At 49.0% G+C, this 19,778-nt stretch overlaps 1 protein-coding gene across 4 annotated transcripts in view; it reads left to right on the top strand.

Moving 5' to 3' along the window:
- The window catches only part of CCAR2 (cell cycle and apoptosis regulator 2), a 456,719-nt gene that overhangs the window by 365,557 nt on the left and 71,384 nt on the right, over nt 1–19,778 (top strand). For all 4 annotated transcript variants that reach the window (XM_069617701.1, XM_069617699.1, XM_069617698.1 and 1 more), the window contains one exon: nt 12,457–12,533. In XM_069617701.1, coding sequence (XP_069473802.1) covers nt 12,457–12,533 — 77 coding nt within the window. The remainder of the gene's footprint in view (nt 1–12,456; nt 12,534–19,778) is intronic.

The raw sequence follows: 19,778 nt of genomic DNA, 5'->3' as shown, positions 1-19,778 counted from the left end.
TGTCTTCAGGACGCGATAGGTTAAAGAAACACGTTACACTGGCAACATGGCGCCTATGTGTCAGTGTGGTGACCTAAAGAGATAAAAATTGTTTTACTCAAACATGATAAAAACAGTGATGGTGGTGTTTGTGTGCATACAAAACAAGTAGCCAGGTTGCTAACCTTAAAAGTGATTTCTTTTGGTGTGATGGGCAAAGCGATTGCATGAATCAATTTAATTGAGGCGGCAGACCAGTCCGTCTTAAGAATTCAAACCAGAAACCAGTGTCTTAAGTAAGGGACTATCCTTTGTTCCAACCAAAGCTGCCGATAAATTTACCACTGAGGCACAGATGAGAAATTTCTTCAGACTGATAAGGCTCAAGTATTTTTTCCGCAATCCGAAAGAGGGGCTGACTCCAGACGATAATATATCAGGACTTAAATGTCCTTCGTCTTTTACACCAACACCAGCCATGATCTCTCCAGAAATTCTCACTTTCGAAAACAAAATAATAAGAGAATTAAATTTATCTTTTTAAAAACAAAAACCAACAAAAAGATAATCTAACACAAGCAGAGCGAAGAGCTCTAAAAAATCTCGAAGGCAATACCTCATTTGTAGTGAAACCCGCTGACAAGGGGGGGGGAGGGGTATCGTACTGTGGGATGTGAATGCATACAATCTGGAAATTAAAAAAAAGTCCGATAACCAACTCTGTTATCGGAAACTTGTGGGCAACCCAACTACGGGATTCACTGAAGAAATTCTGAGCCTTATGAAACATGCACACGATCAAAAGTGGATCTGTAAGGATGAGCTGATGTTCTTAACTAGACCCAATCCGACAACTCCTGCCTTTTACTTATTACCCAAAATACATAAGAATGCGATTAATCCACCTGGTCGCCCGATTGTCTCAGCTATAGGCTCATTGTTGGAACCCTTGTCCATCTATGCAGACTCCTTCCTGAGACAATTTGTGGCTAAAATGAAATCATATGTGCAAGACACTACAGCTATGATCACATCGTTGCCAGTCTACACCCAGGGGCCGATGACATCTTGGTCACCCTGGATGTAGAGTCGTTATACACTAACATCCCCCAGGACCACTGCATTGAAGTATTACATCAATACCTAGAGACGAGAGCTGACCGTACAGTGCCATCCAATTTTATCATCGAATGCGTGAGGCTGGCACTGACAACTTTTTCTTGTGTAATCAAACCTTTTACCAACAAAGGCAAGGGACCTCAATGGGTGCTACATTTGCACCAGACTTAGCAAATTTATACATGGATCACTACGAATCTAATTTCATCTACACGGCGACTAATCCCTTCCATGAACACATGAGTTCATGGCATCGTTACATAGACGATGTGTTCATGCTTTGGCACGGAAGCCAGGACCAACTAGATCTTTTTAATATGGCTTAACAGCCAAACTCTAACCATCAAATTCACCATGTCATCAAGCACTGACAATATAACCTTTCTTGATCTGAAAATCTTCAAAAAGGATAATCAACTGGGTACTACATTATTCAAAAACCCACAGACAAGAACACGCTTTTATTGTTCAGTAGCTTCCATCCGTCTAGTCTACGGGAAAATGTACCCTACGGACAATTTCTTAGAATACGACGGAACTGTAGTGAATTGGATGACTTTAAAATCAATAGCCAGTTCTTGAGCGAAAAACATAGACAATATCCTCGGAAAATAATCAAGAGATCTATGAAGAGAGCACCTAACGCAAATCACAAAGTGATCCTTCAGAAACACACAAAACCACAAGATGATAGAATTACATGTCATCTTTTTCGCCCCTGAGTAATGACCTAAGAAGGGTGATAAAAAAAAAATTGGAAAATCATTCATACCAATGATTTTCAACCAAGTTGTCCTAGATTTGCCTTCAAGCAGATGCCGAATCTGCGGGATAAATTAGTACACACTTACCCTATTAACAACATTGAGACACCCATTCAATCTACATTATGGGGACTGCCACCAGTCAGTGGTCATTATGCATGCGGACATTGTTCAGTCTGCCATTTGACCAAGAATTTGAAACAGATTGATCTGTATGACAGGCTATGGAAATACCAATCCTTCTCAAATTGCCTGACTAAATGGGTGATCTATGGGATAAAATGCCCTTGTGGGTTAATCTATAAAGGCAAAACGATCAGGTCAGTGAAATTACGAATTGGTGAACATCGCTCAGCCATACGGAATGGTACTCCGGATAAACCATTGGTGGCCCATTATTTACAAGCGAAACACACATGCGAAGATATATTTTGGTTTGTTATTGAGACATCTAAAGCTCACCCACGGGGAGGGGATAGGGATCTGTTCCTTAAAAAAATGGAGCAAAAATGGATTTATAATCTCAATACAGTCCAGTCCGGTCTAAATATTGCCATAGAGTGGAGTCTGTTTATCCACTAATAGCTCAGACAATCAGTGGGGGGTTAATGAAATATGATCTCATTGCCATTTATGTCTCATGTCTGCTGGAGGGTGATGCCTTGTCTAAAATTGTCATATAATGCATAACCATTGTTTGCACAAATTTTCTCTAAGAAAAAATGTATTTGACACACTATACACACCCCCTTACTGAGAACTAGCAAGCAGATCATTATTTACTGCAATGTTAAGTATACCTTCATAGGATCCATATACACACTCAAAAATGGCCGACCCCTTTCTAATACTGAGGAAAGTCCTTCCTCTACTACACACACGAATGGACTGGACTTGGCAGTCCTCTTTCGATGTCAACGAATGACATTTGGCTTACACCAGTATTCAACCAAGGAGAAAGCCACAGGGTAAAGCGATTCTGTGAAGGCGAATGCACACACGACAGGTAAGCCTGCTTTAAAATCCATGCCACACTTGATTGTTGCTCAAAAACGTAGAGAGTCTAATTGTACTCTCTGGTGCCTTTGTCTCCCACACAGAGCCATTCACTGACACGCGAGCGGTTTAAAATATCTAACCCAATATATAACAATGCAAGACAGCCTTGGGGATCATTATGGCCAAGTAAGTGTTACTCCCTGCCACTTAAATGCTCGAAAGAAACGTAAATCAGGTGAAACCTGTGAAATTGAAAGGCTTTTCGCATTTTTTTAGATTCCATGATGCATTATGGGACATGTAGTATCCGGAATACCATAGAAACTCGGTACACCACTGAAATTTCTCTGCAGTACTTGAAACAAAAATCCCTGCCTTACACATAAAGTGGTAAATATGATTGATTCATATATCAAAATATAACTATTGTTGGTTCAATATGTTACTTGTTTCAACAAAAATCTAAATAAATTTACGTATTGATTTACAGCTTGAATTCTTAAGACGGACTGGTCTGCCGCCTCAATTAAATTGATTCATGCAATTGCTTTGCCCATCGCACCAAAAGAAATCACTTTTAAGGTTAGCAACCTGGCTACTTGTTTTGTATGCACACAAACACCACCATCACTGTTTTTATCATGTTTGAGTAAAACAATTTTTATCTATCGCTTTAGGTCACCACACTGACACATAGGCGCCATGTTGCCAGTGTAGCGTGTTTCTTTAACCTATCGCGTCCTGAAGACGGGGCGTTGGACTTTACTGACGAGCTTTAAACTGCAACAGTGTTGTCCTTCTCCCTAGAAACATATTCAAATGTTGACGCTATTATACCATGTTGTATAATTGAAAATGCAATCAAAATACACCATTACTAACATCGCGCAAATTGTACATTGCAAATGTTTTGGCGTCTGCTTCTTCCGCCCATTTGTGTTTCTACAAATAACGAACGCTGGAAATAGGTTTTTTTATGTTGTTTTACCATGCTGTTTGATATAACTAAAATATGCTAAACACATTTCTTTGTCTATGGTGGGAGATATAATCCTATGAAATTCCTACTGTGAGGTACATTTCTGACAAGTAGCCACCTTTCGGTGTGTTAGAGGTGGGTAGCTAGTGGTATATGTACATTTTCTTTCTGCTGTATCTCTCCTCACATACCACAGCCCCCTTAAAAAAATTGAGGAAACCCTTGTGCTCACACTTGCTTATCCCCATAGACTTAAACAATACATACTTAGGAAGACTTGTGACCACTGTAAATGGATTGTAAATGTTGCATTGTGATGCATATGCTAGTGCCACACATGTAGGGAACTGAGCTTTAGCTTGCATCGCATCTAGATAGAAATGTGATTGTTAGCATGTGCCTCACTCAGGATTCTGAACTTTAGCTTGCGTCGCATCTAGATGCAAATATAATGGTTAGAATGTGCCACACCCGTATGGAATTAACTTTAGCCTGTATCGCATCTAGATAGAACTGTGAATGTCAGCATGTACTGCACCTAGATGGAATCCCATAATTGCAAGGACAGCAATGCCAACTAACCAACCAAATAATTCCATCCCTCTGCATACACCTCAAACGCTAACTAAACACAACCACAAGCCTAAAACGCAGCAATCTGCACAAACTTCACAACAATGCAACAAAACAAACCACACATAGACTTGCACAACAGCACACAACGACTACGGACCGTAAAACACCCCCAAGCACAGCCAACGGACCCACCGGGCTGAGGCTGCCAACAGCACATCATTGCTCTCTTGCACTTTTCCAGCTTACTCCCACTAACCCACCTCCTCCCCTTTTTCAGAGCCACCAGGGGAACCACTTCGGTGGTGATGGTGCGCGGTACAAACGTCCTTTAACATTAACTAATCATGTCAAAAATCGACTATGCAAATCGCCTCTACCTCGGAATACCAGAATACCTCCTGAAGAAACTGCAACAGATCCAAAATGCAGCAGCAAGACTACTCAAACTATCCAGAAGAGACCACATCACTCCAGCCCTAAAAACACTACACTGGCTCCCAGTAAAACATTGCATCAACTTCAAAACAATGTGCATAAAGCACAGGGCAATCAGCAGACAAGGAGCAGAATTCCTACAAAAGAAAATAAGTCTACAAACCAACGAGACCCCCTCCGATCAAGCAACGAAATCCGCCTGGAACTCAAACCATACCTTAAGAAAAAACTTGGAGGCACCGCCTTCTACCACTTAGCCGCAAAAACCTGGAACATCATCCCAAAAGAAATAAAACACCGAAGATCACCTAAAATTCAGCAAATCACTAAAAACCTGGCTCTTCAACACCAGACTAAAAACTGAAAACCGAAACAGGAAAAAGGATGACTAAACTGGAAAGGACACGGACAACCCGGAACCGACAGGGAAGCTCCCACGGCACCTGGGCGGGTGACACCGGATAGACTGGAACATAGGCATGGAGATGGAGTCAACTACCCCAGCCAACCCCACCAACCCTTTCGCCCGCCCCTTAGTTACCGCCAGGTACCACAGTGTTGTGGAATTGTCGAGATACTGGCAATCACCACACTACCTAAGATGTTGACATTGGCAGGTGCACTGGCCACAGGAGTATGAAGGGAGGACAGGGGGGGGCTATGATGGAGCATGATAGAGGTGGGGGCCAGAGGAGTAAGGAACCTTGTTTCTGATGTTTGTTAATCTGCTTAGAATCACATGCTGTGCATAGGTCCGACATCCAGTGGTCACTGCGGAGTATTGCATTTTGTTTTTCGTAGTCAAAGGGACGTCGACAAGGCGTGTCTGAAATACTATCCCTATAGTGACGTGCGTTGTACCCACAATCCCTCACGCGTCGAGGTCCCTCAGATTGTTTTTTTCCGCCCAGCTACTGGTCGCCTTTACGCGGAGCTCCTCGAGAGACATTGCAGATTTCTTCTCCTCGACCTTTGGTCGTTTTCCTACTTAATATATAACACATCGATCCCTCCCTCGACGCAGTTGTGAAGCTGTCTCCGCCGAGCAAGATCTTCGACGGAGGGGGGCGAGCGGAGGAGATCCTTCGGCGTTGCCGAACACGTGGCCTGGCCTCGCAGGCCAAATACAGTAGGGAGAGTGGGGTCGTGGGACATCTCTGGTTCTTTTCTGAGAATGCCTTTCCTTTTCCCCTTCCTTTCCCTTGGTCGTTATCACGATTTATTGCCTCGGCTATGGAGAGGACACCCTTTAGGTTTTGCCCGCTTTGCAAGGGCAAGTTTACTTGGAAGGACAAGCATTCACGGTGTAACCGCTGCTTGCCCCTCGATCACAAAGAGGGTTGCACGGCTTGTCGGCTTCTTAAGCCAAAGACTCTAAAAGACCGTAGGGTCAAGAGGTGGGCGGCCTACGCTATGTCGAAGGCCGATTCTTCATCCGCCGCTGCTACCACCGACAGTGACGAGGAACGTGATAACACGACCTCCGCTACGGAAGTCGTAGACCCCTCTAAAGAGCGCTCGCGCTCTTCGTCGTCTGTTCCCGGCCCCGACGGGCTCGGCTCACGCCCTGCTTATGGGGATGAACACCCCGGCGACACTGACGCACACGGTACCACACATAAGCACACAACCCATGGCTCTTCTTCGTCGAAGACGAAGAAAGCATCAGCGCCCAAGGAGACGCAGGTTCCACCGGCGGCCTCCTCGGACCGTTCAGATTCGAAGCCCCTCTCGCAGCCGCGACCAGCGACTGGGCTTTCGGCAAATAAGGGTGCCGCCCCCAAACCATCGGCCGGAGCGCACCAGCAGAGAGCGCACGCCGCCGTAGAACGATCGACACCCGTAACGTCGAAACCACAGCCCAAAGCTGACAAACGAGTCGCAGAGAGCTTGGCGAGGATCGTTGTAGCTGACGCCCAGAAGCGTACGCCGAAAGACACGTTGAGCGCTACGCAAAGGTCGAAAGACACGCCGAAAAAGCCCGAAGAAAGACAGGGACTACCCCCTTCAGTCGGGGGGACCCCCAGCACACCGGAAGGCTTTTCGGAAGGCGACGGGACACTTTCATCGACATTATGGGAGAGGTCGAGCCGTTTTCAGCTAGATGACACTAATTTTCCCCCGCTAGACCGTTCAGGGGGTACCCCATGAAACCATGGAAAGGCTCCATCTCTGCATGGAGAGAATGGAGAGGTTTATGAAGACCCAGAACCCTCCTACTCCCAAGAGAACAAGAGAAGGGCCTCAGGAGGACCCCAGGGCCAAATTCCCGAGACTATTCAATCCCCAGCAGGACACAGCCTCAGATTTCCATAATGTGTATGACCTCACTGGTGAGGAACAATACTTGGAGGAGGAGGATGAATTTGTGGACGATGAAGAGGGACAGAACCAGGAGGAAGGTCTGGAAGACAGCCCAGACATGGTCGGAGAAGGCTTCGGAGAAAATCCAGAAGAAGGACCTTCTCATCCCTGGCAATCCCCATCAGTATATTCGGACACTGATGTCCTGAACCTTAATCCTCCTGACAATTCACCTGTTAGAAACACGTCTCCCATTGACGATCAGCCCACATTCAATGCCCTGTTGCGCAGAGCAGCAGCACATTTCGAACTGGACACTGGGGAGATCTCTCCTGAAATAGACTTTGTGGAAAGAGTAATTAAGGAGAAACCCCCGGTCAGCCAGACCATTCCCCTCCTCGCTTCAGTGAAGAGAAGAATCATCCCTTCGCTATCCACACCCGCACTAATCAGAGGAGTTAATCCAAGAATTGAAAAACTTTTCACTCCTTCACCCTCAGACCCGCTGTACATCAGGGGACATTCCATTCCGGATTCCCTTGTAGTAACTAATACAAGGAAGAGCTGTCCACCAGCGAGGCACCACCTGACAAGGAGGGCAAGAGGTTATATGCCCTTGCAAAGAGAGTCACATCCTCGGCTGCCTTTTCGGCAAGAATTGCGAACAACAATTCTTTGCTAGCTAGCTACGCAGACGCGCAGTGGGCCAAACTGCGCAAAGACGCCGAAGAAGCGCCGGAACCTCTACGTACACGCCTGCTATCAACTATTGGCGAAGGAACCCAGGTCAACCAGAGTATTGTAAAGAACTCTCTGGATGCTGCAGAGACAGCGCGACGTTCCCTGGTTCAGGGAATACTCCTAAAACGCCATGTATGGCTGCGCAACTCAGGGTTCAAACCGGAGACACAGGCGTCTTTAATAAATAAACCTGTTGAAGACTCAAACCTCTTCGGGAAAGCGGTGGATGAGGCTCTGGAGATGGCTAAAAAAGAGTTAGATACTATCAAAACTCTTGACCAGATCTCTAAGCCCACTACCAGACGCGGCTATGGCAACAAACGCTTTTTTCGTGGCCAACGCCAACAGCAGAATCAGCAGCAACACTACCCTGCCACCAATTATCAGACCAATAGTGGGCAGTACAGCCAAAGAGGCCAGCGCCGTGGCAAAGGGAGAGGTCAGGGGTCCACCCCCAGAGGCTCCCAAGCCCCCAATAACACCAAGTGACGCGAAGATTCGCGTCCCCTCCCATGCAACACCAGTCGGGGGCCGGATAACATCCTTTCTTCCAGCATGGGAGGGAATAACGTCAGACCGCTGGGTACTTTCCACCGTAGCCCACGGATATTGCATCGAATTCAACGGTTCCCCAACATACAGACCCCCGAGGGGACGACGCATGACACCGGAACACCTTGCCATCCTTCTCCAAGAAGTACAACAACTGCTGGAAAAAGGAGCTATAGAGGTCGTGCCTCTATCTCAGGTAACGGAAGGTATTTATTCAGTGTACTTCCTTGTACCCAAAAAGGATCTAACCATGCGCCCTGTATTAGATCTGCGCCCAGCGAACAAGTTTATCAAACCCCAGAAGTTTCGTATGGTGACCTTACAGGAAGTGATCCTACTGCTATCACAGGGAGATTACATGACAACATTGGACATGAAAGATGCATACTTTCATATTTTAATTTTGCCAGCGCACAGAAGATACCTCAGGTTCATGATAGAGGGCAAACACTACCAGTTCAGAGTGCTACCCTTTGGCATAGCATCGGCACCAATGGTATTCACGAAGGTAGTGGCAGTGGCCCACCTGCGCATGTTGTCCATCCCAGTTTACCCTTACCTCGACGACTGGCTCATAACAGGGGATTCTTACGAAACATGCTTCTCCAATACCCAAAAGACTGTAGACCTTTTGTTCCAGTTGGGCTTCTCCATCAACGAAAAGAAGTCAAGCCTAGACCCCAGCCAAATCAAACAATTCCTAGGGGCTCTAATTCAAACAAAGGACGGCCTCGTCTTCCCCTCCAACGAGAGGGTCCAAAACATGCTGTTTCAGATCCCTCAATATGTGACCGGTCGAGAGGTGACGGTACGCAAAGCAATGCGCTTGCTAGGCATGATGGCGTCGTGTATTTATTTGGTACCTCACGCGCGCCTGCGCCCTATGCAAGAGTGGCTCAACAGCCAGTGGTGTCAGGCCAGCGGACTATGGGACGATCTAGTGGTGGTCTCGCAGGCCTTGGTTCTCTCGCTACGGTGGTGGACAAAGGAAAACCTGGAAAGAGGGAAACCCTTTGCCACACCCGCGGCGGAAGCCACTCTAACCACAGACGCATCCCTCACAGGATGGGGGGCTCACCTATCCCATCAGACTGCTCACGGAGTGTGGACTCCGAACGTAGCATCCAAACACATAAATCTACTGGAGCTGCTAGCTGTGTTCAAGGCGCTAAAGCCTTCCAGGAACACCTACAAGGCAAGACTGTGTTGGTCCTTACAGACAGCACCACAGCCATGTACTACATCAACAAGCTGGGGGGCACCCTCTCTCCAGGACTGTCCAAACTGGCCCAAAATATATGGAAGTGGGCTCTCAAACAAAACATGTTCCTATTGTCACATGTACCAGGGGAACTCAATCTGCTGGCAGACAAACTCAGCAGAGATTTCCCCCTGCCCGTAGAGTACGAATGGCGACTGCACGAAGACATCGTCTTCGACGTCTTCACACAATGGGGATTCCCAGAAATAGACCTGTTCGCAACCCTGGAGAACTCACAATGCCAAAGTTACGCCTCCAGGTACCCCCAGAACCAATCCAAGGGGAACGGTCTGTCGATGCAATGGTCAGGGAAATTTGTTTACGCTTCCCCCCCCCCCCCGACTCCCCTTCTCAACAAGGTGGTGCACAAGATGCACCAGGAACAAGTGACCATGATACTGGTGGCCCCAATGTGGGCCCGACAGCCATGGTTCGCTCACTTGATGGAGATGTCTCTATCCCCCCCAATGAAACTCCCCTGCCCTTACAACATGCTGTCACAAGACAAGGGCAGGACTCTGCATCCATGCCCCCAGAACATGAACTTAGCAGCTTGGCTCCTTAGATCATAGAATTCGGACATCTACAGCTCCCGCAGAGATGCATGGACATCCTCAGGGAAGCCAGAAAACCTAACACTCGCCACTGCTATTCTAGCAAGTGGAAGAGATTTGTCATCTGGTGCAGAGGAAAAAGCATCAACCCGATTGACTGCTCTCCCACACATATTGTTCTATACCTGACCCACTTATTGGATTCAGGTCTAGTGTTCAATTCCATTAAAGTCCACCTAGCGGCACTTTCTGCATACACCACTTCCCAACTCAGTGTCGTGGTGGAAGATCCCTGTTATAAAGGCCTTCATGGAGGGAGTAAAGAGAATACACCCCCCGATAGCTGACCCAACTCCCGGATGGGACCTTAACGTGGTACTTACTAGACTCATGGGCTCACCATTCGAACCCATGCACAAAGCATCTCTTAAACACCTCACTCTTAAGACTGCTTTTCTAATAGCTATCACCTCAATCAGGAGAGTAAGTGAACTACAGGCTCTTTCTGTTCTAGACCCCTTCGTTACAGTTCAGAGATAAGGTGGTTCTACGCACGCACCCAAGGTTTGCTCCGAAATTCATCTCGAAATTCCACGTAAACCAGTCTATAGAACTGCCAACGTTCTTTTAAAATCCTTCCAACTTGGGAGGAAAAAACTCTGCACACACACTAGATGTGCGCAGAGCGGTCATGTTCTACATGGAAAGAACCAGACCACTGAGGAAGACTAATCAGTTCTTCGTCTCGGTGGCAGCAGGAAGAGAAGGGGATGCAGTTTCAAAGTCCACTATTTCTAGATGGATTGTTCAATGCATTACTCTCTGCTATACTCTTGCTAAGAGAGAACTGCCCTTTAAGCCAAGAGCACTCTCTACTCGAGGCACGGGGGCATCCATAGCATTCATTGCAAATGTTCCCCTTGAGTCCATCTGCAAAGCGGCTACCTGGAGTTCTGTGCACACCTTTACAAAACACTACTGTCTAGATGTACACTCGAGATCTGACTCCCAGGTGGGACAGGCAGTATTAAGACATCTTTTCTCTACTTTTCCTTCTCATAACCCACCGCCAACTCCGGGTACTGCTCGCTAGTCTATGCACAGCATGTGATTCTAAGCAGATTAACAAACATCAGAAGACAATGCATTACTTACCGTAAAAGCATTTCTGATGGTTGTATCTGCTTAGATTCACATGCGCCCACCCTTCCTCCCCGCTCGGATGGAAGGAACATAGACTTCCTTCTATATCTCTTTTCTGTACTCACGTCTAGAAGGCTCCCTCAGGGCAGAAAAATACAAACAGAGGGACCTCGATGCGTGAGGGATTGTGGGTACAACGCACGTCACTATAGGGATAGTATTTCAGACACGCCTTGTCGACGTCCCTTTTCGACTAGGAAAAACAAAATGCAATACTCCGCAGTGACCACTGGATGTCGGACCTATGCACAGCATGTGAATCTAAGCAGATACAACCATCAAATGCTTTTACGGTAAGTAATGCATTGTCATGCCAGAAGGACCCAGATCAGGGCAGAGGCACATCAGGGGAGACTATGCAACCTGAGCGCCTTAATTCAGGACAGAGATGCAAACTAACCAACCCACTAACCATTTCCCCTTCTGCATACACCTCTCAAACTCCAAACCAAACATAACCAAAACCTACAGCACAGCACAACAAAACAAAAACACACTCGCACAACAGTACACGACGACAACCAGCCGCATTCGCCCCAGGCCCAGCCAACTGACCCACCAGGCTGAGGCCGCCAACAGCACATCACTGCTCTCTTGCACTTTTCCTGCTTCCTCCCACTAACTCAACTTCCCCTCCTCTTTCAGAGCCGCCAGGGCACCACTCCGGTGGTGATAGTGCGCGGTACAAATGTTCTTTAACATTTAACAGGTAAGTAACTTGTTCCTTTTTTCTCTGGATGGGCGTGGAACAGATGCCAGAGACCATTGCTGTCTTCAACTTCCCTTAGTGCATTGTGAACTATGGATAGGGCCGGGTGGGTGAGCACATTCTGACTTAACTATTTTTGTACTTCTCACTATAGCAGTCGTACCTTTTTCTTCTCTCCTGGCAGTTGTAATATTCCTTTTAGTTTAGGGTATTCTATACATTTTTCTCCTAAGGCGGTCATTATTGATCACCCAGTTAACTATGGATGCATTCTCTTTCAGGAACCAAAGTGGAGGATTCAGACGCGAGATCCAACGCTTCGGTTCACTCGGACATGGATGTCTCGCACCACGATCTGGTCAGTTTTTGAGCGGTAACATAATCAAGGAGCTTGCAATTTATCCTGTTGAAACAAATTGTATTGGCGTAGGAGTTGCATCTACATTTCCCAAATGTTCTGTACATTTTACAGATGTGGACCTGTTCAACGTTGGTGTTTTTTTTCAGGAATCGTATTTCTTTATGGTGTTGCATAGTATTGGGGGCATAAGTTCATTTTCGAGGTTCTGCAGTCTCATTTTATGGAACCCCCTTCTCTTGGCTTGCTCCCCCTTTTGGGGTTAGTAGGGTAAGAAATGTAAAGTCCAACTGGTGTGGTAGTGACTGAGCAGCCAGGCTTATCTGAGGGGTATTGTGAGCTGTAGAGTAGCGCAATGAAATCGGTCAACACAAGGCACCAAATAAATACTTTGTTATATTTATTCATATACACAAGGTAAATTAAGCATTTTAAAAGTTGCAACTAATGGTAACATTCAATGGAAGATGGAATTCATTTAAACAAGAACTAATAATGCAGGTGAGTAATTTCTGTATATGCTAAACCTGTTCCAGCACACAGAGGGACCTCAATCAAGGTCAGTATTGGCATTTATTTTTGTTCACCATTACAAAATTGAGTTGAGGAGGGAAAATGATTAAAGTAGAACACCCTTTCAACTGGTTCGATAGTTAGTTTGTCCCAGAGGGATGTAGGTTCCCAGCAGTAATCGTGTCAAACAATTAAAACCTGTAAGCTAACGAGCACTGCCAACGCCAATAGGGCTCAGAAGTTTGTTTATTTAATGCGCAGCAGACCCAGGGGTAACGTGGCGCAGCGGAAAGAAAATGCAAAGCTTACAAGGTTACAATTATGGTAGCAAAAAGGCATATAAAGTTACAGGTATGTACACAAGACAAATATACAATTCGAGGGGATTGGGTCCTCCGACGTATTCCATATCTATGACAGGTAATGTCCACAGCTGTGCTGCTTCGAAAAATCTTTGGCTCCTGCGTCGATGACGTCGATGCGCCGTCCCCGAGGACCTCCTCGACAGCTGACGTCACCCGATGTGATGAGTAGGACGCACGACGCCCATAGCCTCAGTTCCGTTTTTTCCGCGAACATGTTCGCTTCGTGAATCTCGCTACGCCTCGACTCGGAGTTTGCGGTTTTCGATTCTCGGTTTGTTGAACCTGTTCGGTTTTTTGTGAAGACCTGTTCGTGGCGATGTCTACTTCGTCTTCAATCCCGCGTCCGGGCTTCAAGAAATGCGGGGACTGTGGGTCCAAGATGTCGGTCACAGACTCGCACAACGCCTGCCTCTGGTGCCTCGGGGAGGCCCACGATTCGGATGACTGTCGACTGCCAGTCGCTCACGGCAAAGGCCTTGCGGGAACGCAAGAAGAAGCTGTCGGTAGGCCGGGTGTCTAAGCCCCAGAAGTCGAGGTCTGCGGGACTTTCGACGGATGACTCGAGGGGCGACTCTCTGCGTCATCGTCGGAAGTCTAGTGGGTCTCCTTCCAGGAGTCGGTCTCGCCACTCCTCCGCCTCTTAAAGGCATTCCCGTAAGCGCCGGCATAGGTCGCCTTCCCAGTCCTCTTCCGAGGACTCCGCCCGTCGGCGGGTCGCTTATCCCTCCATGCAAGCGACACCGGAGGAATGGGCTTCCTTCGGGAAGCAGATGCTAGCGATTCTTGAATCACAGGGCACCGATCCGTCCGCGCCTCTGAGTGGGGTCGGTCGTCACACCGCTCGTACGCCTTCGGGCTCGGGTGGTCGGCACGGCTCGCGGGAGAGGTCCCGCTCAGACAAGGGTAACCGTTCTTGCCATGCCCGTTCCAGGTCCCGGTCCTCGACGTGCTCGAGACTGCGTGATCCTGTGCCGTCTTCGAAGAAGACATCGACGGCTGTGGCGCTGAGGTTGACGACGATTTCTCTCGAGGCTCTGCCTCCGAGGGGGTCGTCAACACCGTTGGCGCCTAGATCGTCGAGAGACCTGCTCGGAGCTCTGGCTTCGGGGCCTGTGTCGCTGCAGCTGACGTCGATTCGCTCGACGTCGACGCCTTTTCTGTCGACGCCGACTCGTTCGGCGCCCTCGACGCCTTTCGAGGCAGTGGTGTCGGAGGCGCCCGGTGGCACGGGGTTTGCCCCTAGAAAGGCTCTGGCTAAGGTCAGGCACTGCTTTGGTCCCCAGAGGTCTTCCTCTCCCCGCCTGGAGTACATTTCAGAGGGTGATGAAGGCTCTGACTGCTTGGTTCCGGTTCCAGATGAGCTTATCTCGGGCCATAGCCAGTTTGATGACCTGAGGCAGTCACTGCATGATGCCAGTGGACTGGACACCTCTCCGGAGGTGGAGTTTTGTAGGCCGGAGCCTGGCACTCATGCCGATTCTTCATATCGGCGCCTTATGTCTCGGGTCGCCGAGTATTTGGGTTGGTCAGCTCTCCCAGGGGAGTTCGATCAGGATGATCTCACAGACATCCTTGATCTCGGTCCCTCCCACTGACCCGGTTTTGCCGTTTCATGTGGCTCTGCAGAGAAGGGTGGTGGCGGCTTGGACTGCTCCGGAGAGTCTCCCGGCAGTGGGCAAGTCTGTCGCGAAAATACCGTCCAGCCCGTAGCGACCCCTGCTACTTGTCCAGGCACCCCACTCCGGAGAGTTTGGTGGTGCAGGCGGCTACGGCCCCGGCAAAGCAGGCGTCGTATCCTACCATCCCTCCGGATAGGGACGACAAACATTTTGACGGCTGGGCGAAGAAAGTGTTTTCTTCGGGGGGGTATGGCGCTTCAGGCGGCCAACTCCATATGTGCTTTGTCTCGTTTCACACACACTCTGTGGAACTGTGTTGCATTAGCGGCTGAACATATTCCCAAAGGGGACGAACGGGATGGTTTCCTTGCTATGGTTCAGGATGGCAGGGATGCCATGGGTGAGGCCGTTCAGTCGGGTTTGGACTTGGCAGATTGTGTCAGCCGGTCCATGGCGGCGAGCACCGTAATGCGCAGGTTTGCGTGGTTGCGCAAGTCTGGTTTCGCTCCTGATGTGCAGTCCCTGCTCCTCAACATGCCCTTTGACGGTGAACACCTTTTTGGCAGCAAGGCTGACGAGAGCCTTGAGAGGTTGCAGTTCGCCAACCTCCGCCTTTTCGTCCTAGGGGACAGCAATGGAGGGGAGGTTCCTTTCGCTATTACTCGTCCTTCAGTAAAGCGAGGGGAGCTAGCAGTCAGGCCATCGTAAGGGTGCCAGAGGTGGAAACAAGGTACTCGAGGTGCCAAGGCCGCTCGGGCAGTTGCCTCTTTGCCCTCAGGCAACGCCGCAGCCGCTACCACTCAGTCATGAGGCCAGGTCCCATGGTTCGCCGGTTGGGGGAAGGCTGGCGCAGCATCTTGTAGAGTGGCAAGCCATTACTTCGGATGTGTGGGTTCTGGAGATCATAACCCACGGCTACTGTCTTCCTTTTCGGCAGAGGCCTCACGACAATCCACCAGGGAACCTCTCTTTGAAGTGTCCGGATCCGCTCCTTGCGCAGGAAATTCAAGCCCTGCTGGAGAAAGGCGCCATAGAACTGGTGCCTGTAGCGGAGATGAACAAGGGATGGTATTCCCCTTATATTTTGATTTCGAAGAAAGACTGGGGATTGAGACCCATCATGGACTTGCGCCTTTTGAACAAACTCCTCAGGAAGGACAAGTTCAAGATGGTGACTCTTTCTCAAGTCCTCCAAGCCCTTCAACTTCAGGACTGGTTGGTGTCTCTCGATCTCAAGGATGCTTTCTTCCATGTGCCGATCCATCCCAAGCACAAGAAGTACCTGAGGTTCGCGGTTGGCGACTCGCACTTTCAGTTTCGGGTCCTGCCGTTCGGATTGACCTCCGCCCCGAGGGTTTTCACCAAGCTCATGGTGGTGGTGGCAGCGCATCTCAGGAAACGGGGGATTCACGTCTACCTGTACCTGGACGATTGGTTGATCAGGGGGAGCTCTCCCAAGCAAGTCCTGGATCATCTGTCCGTCACCTGCCACTCCCTTCACAGGCTGGGCTTCTCCCTCAATTTAAAGTAGTCCCATTTGACACCAACGCAGCGGCTCCACTACATCAGAGCAGTGCTCGACACGTCCCTGGGGCAGTGTTTTCCTCCTCAGGTGAGGACTCTTCACATTCAGCAGATGGTGAACAAGTTTCAATTTGCCCAGGATCTCCCAGTGTCCGAGTTCTTGAGACTGCTCGGCCACATGGCACCCTACATTCTTCTGGTGCCAGAGGCTCGTCTGCGGATGAGATGTTTGCAGTGGGCACTCAAGCTCCAGTGGTCTCAGTCCTCCAGCAGGCTGTCGGACCCTGTTCAGGTGCCGCCCTTGGTAGCCCGGGACCTTCTGTGGTGGGCCGTCGAGGGCAATCTGATGAAGGGGACCCCATTTTGGCTGCCCTGGCCGGAGGTGGCGATCGTGACGGACACATCCCTCACGGGTTGGGGAGCTCATGCCAACGAGTTGACAGTCAGCGGTCGTTGGTCTCCGTCCAGACTCCATATCAATCTGTTGGAGCTGAGGGCTGTCAGGCTAGCCCTGAAGGCTTTTCTGCCGACTGCGTGGAAAGAGTGTCCTGATTCTAACAGACAACACGGTGGCCATGCACTACCTCAACAAAAGGGGGGGGGTGTGGGGGCAGGGTTACTTCTGCTGTGCAGGGAGGCGATGCAGCTTGAGTTCTGGGCCATCCAGCAGGAAGTTTCGATCTCGGCGGTTCATCTGGCCGGAGACGACAACGAGACGGCGGACGCTCTGAGCAGGCAGAGCACGATCTCTCACGAGTAGGAGCTGGCTCAGGAGTTTCTCCTGGAGATCTTCGCCCTTTGGGGGACCCCTCAAGTGGATTTCTTCGCCTCCAGTGTCAACCGGAAGTGCGAAAGGTTTTGCTCGCAGGAATTTCCTCCAAAAGGAGCCTTAGGAGGACCCGTTCGTGGTGGAGTGGTCATTCCCACTGCTGTACGCGTTTCCTCCAGTCCCCGTCATCCTGCAAGTGCTGCAGAGGTTTGCTTCCTGGATGATCCTCATTGCTCCGGCGTGGGCCCGGAGGACGTGGTACCCGGACCTTCTAGACTTGTCCATCTGCCCTCCACGTCGTCTTCCCTACCGAGACGATCTGCTCTCACGGGAGGGGGGGAGGGTCAGGTTCTCCATCCAGAGGTCAGATCCCTCAATATTCACGCTTGGCTTCTGAAAGGTTGAGGTATAAGGATTGGGACTTCCCTGAAGACGTGATGGGAGGTGTTGCTCTCGGCCAGGCAGCCGGCAACTAAGTCTCTGTACCGTTGGCGAAAGTTCTGCGACTGGTGCAGAGTTCAGAATGTGGATCCTTTTGAATGTGACATTCCCATGGTTCTGTCTTTTTTGCTTTCTTTGGCCCACAGGGGCTTGCAAGTGGGGGACCATTAAAGGTTACCTGGCGGCGCTGTCCATATTTAAGCGCTCGTCTAAAGAGTGTTCCTATTTTAAGATTCCTTTAATTTTGCAGTTTTTGAAAGAACTCACTAATGTGTTCCCTCCGTCACCTTTTCTCGTGCCAGGTTGGGATTTGAACCTTGTTCTTAAGTTTGTTATGGGTGCTCCGGTTGAGCCTTTACATTCTTGCCCTTTGAGGCTGTTAACTCTGAAAACTGTGTTTTTGGTTGCGGTTACTTCCGTTCGCAGAGTGAGTTACAGGCACTTTCAGTTAAGCCACCCTTCACTGTTTCATAAGGACAGGGTTGTCCTTCGAGTTTGTCCTTTTCTTCCAAAGGTGGTTTTGGAAATTTCATTTGAGCCAGAAGGTTGTTCTTCCTGCATTCTATCCTCCTCCACATCCTGGTAAGGAAGAGGAGAGGCTCCATGGGCTTGATCCTAGGAGAGCGTTGAGTTTTTATATTTCGCGCATGTCCCGGGTCAGAGTGGACGATCAACTTTTCATTGGTTATGCTGGAAAGCGTTTGGGACAAGCTGTGACGAAACAGACTGTCTCGTTGGATTATTTTAGCTATCTCCGAGTGTTACCGCTTGGCAGGTAAGGATCCTCCGGCTGGCTTGCGGGCCCATTCTACCAGGGGAGTGGCTGCGTCTACTGCCCTGCAGAGGGGAGTTCCTATTCGTCACATCTGTGATGCAACCACCTGGGCTTCAGTACATACTTTTGCACGTCACTACGCCCTCGATTCCATCCGAGGGCAAGATCTGGCCTTTGGCAAGGCAGTTCTCCATTCTGCAATTTGATGGGGCATGCAAAATTTGTATTCTAAATTCTTTCCCACCTCCTTGCTTGGTACTGCTTTGGGAGTCTGTCATAGATATGAAATGCGTCGGAGGACCCAATCCCCTCGATGAACAAGTTACCTTCTTACCTGGTAACGTTCTTTCGATGGGATGGTCCGACGTATTCCATATCGCTCCCTCCCTGCCTTCCCCGCTGCAGAATTTCTTTTGCGATTGCAGCTTGCGTTCCGCAAGGCCTTGTGTGTCTGACTGGTGGCACACGTTCTGGGGAAAAAACTATAACTGAGGCTATGGGCGTCGTGCGTCCTACTTATCACATCGGTTGACGTCGGCCGTCGGAGGAGGTCCTCTGGGACGGCGCATCGATGTCATCGACGCAGGACGCAGACGCCAAAGATTTTCCGAAGCAGCACAGCTGTGGACATTACCTGTCATAGATATGGAATACGTCATCGGACCGTCCCATCGAAAGAACGTTACCAGGTAAGAAAGTAACTTGTTCATCTACAATTTAAACAGTTTATGAACAGGAAGAATACATAGGCACATAATCAAAATCACAGTCTGATGGAAGGATGCTAAGGCAGCCTATATGGGGCTGGTGCAGCGGTAAAGGCTAGTGGTCAGTAAGGTTGAGCATGTTAATGTAGCTACTTCTAAATTGTAAATACTGAGCTGGTGTGGGGGGAATTCCAAAGTTTGGATGCTTTCACAGGAAAGCTATTGCCGCCACTCTTAGTAAGTCTGAATCTAGGTACAGTGAGGCAGTTTGCGTTGCTAACTCTCGTGGGTCTGAGAGATGTTGTTCTGTGTAATCTGTCTACAAGGTAACTGGGGGCTGCATTGTTTAAAACTTTGTGGGTGAGGGAGACCGCTTTTAGAAGGTTTCTGTTATGGGTAGAGAGCCACTTGTATTGGCGTCTAGTTGCAGAGATGTTTTTATCCACGCCTAATGCGGCTCTTAAGGCATTATTTTGAAGTATTTGTAACCTCTGAATAATGACCTTATTGACACCACTGTACAGCGCATTAC

The sequence above is a fragment of the Ambystoma mexicanum genome, chromosome 10, assembly GCF_040938575.1.
Source record: "Ambystoma mexicanum isolate Mex_15411 chromosome 10, UKY_AmexF1_1, whole genome shotgun sequence".
In the NCBI taxonomy this organism is placed as follows: domain Eukaryota; kingdom Metazoa; phylum Chordata; class Amphibia; order Caudata; family Ambystomatidae; genus Ambystoma; species Ambystoma mexicanum.
This window is presented reverse-complemented; position numbering and strand designations above follow the sequence as displayed.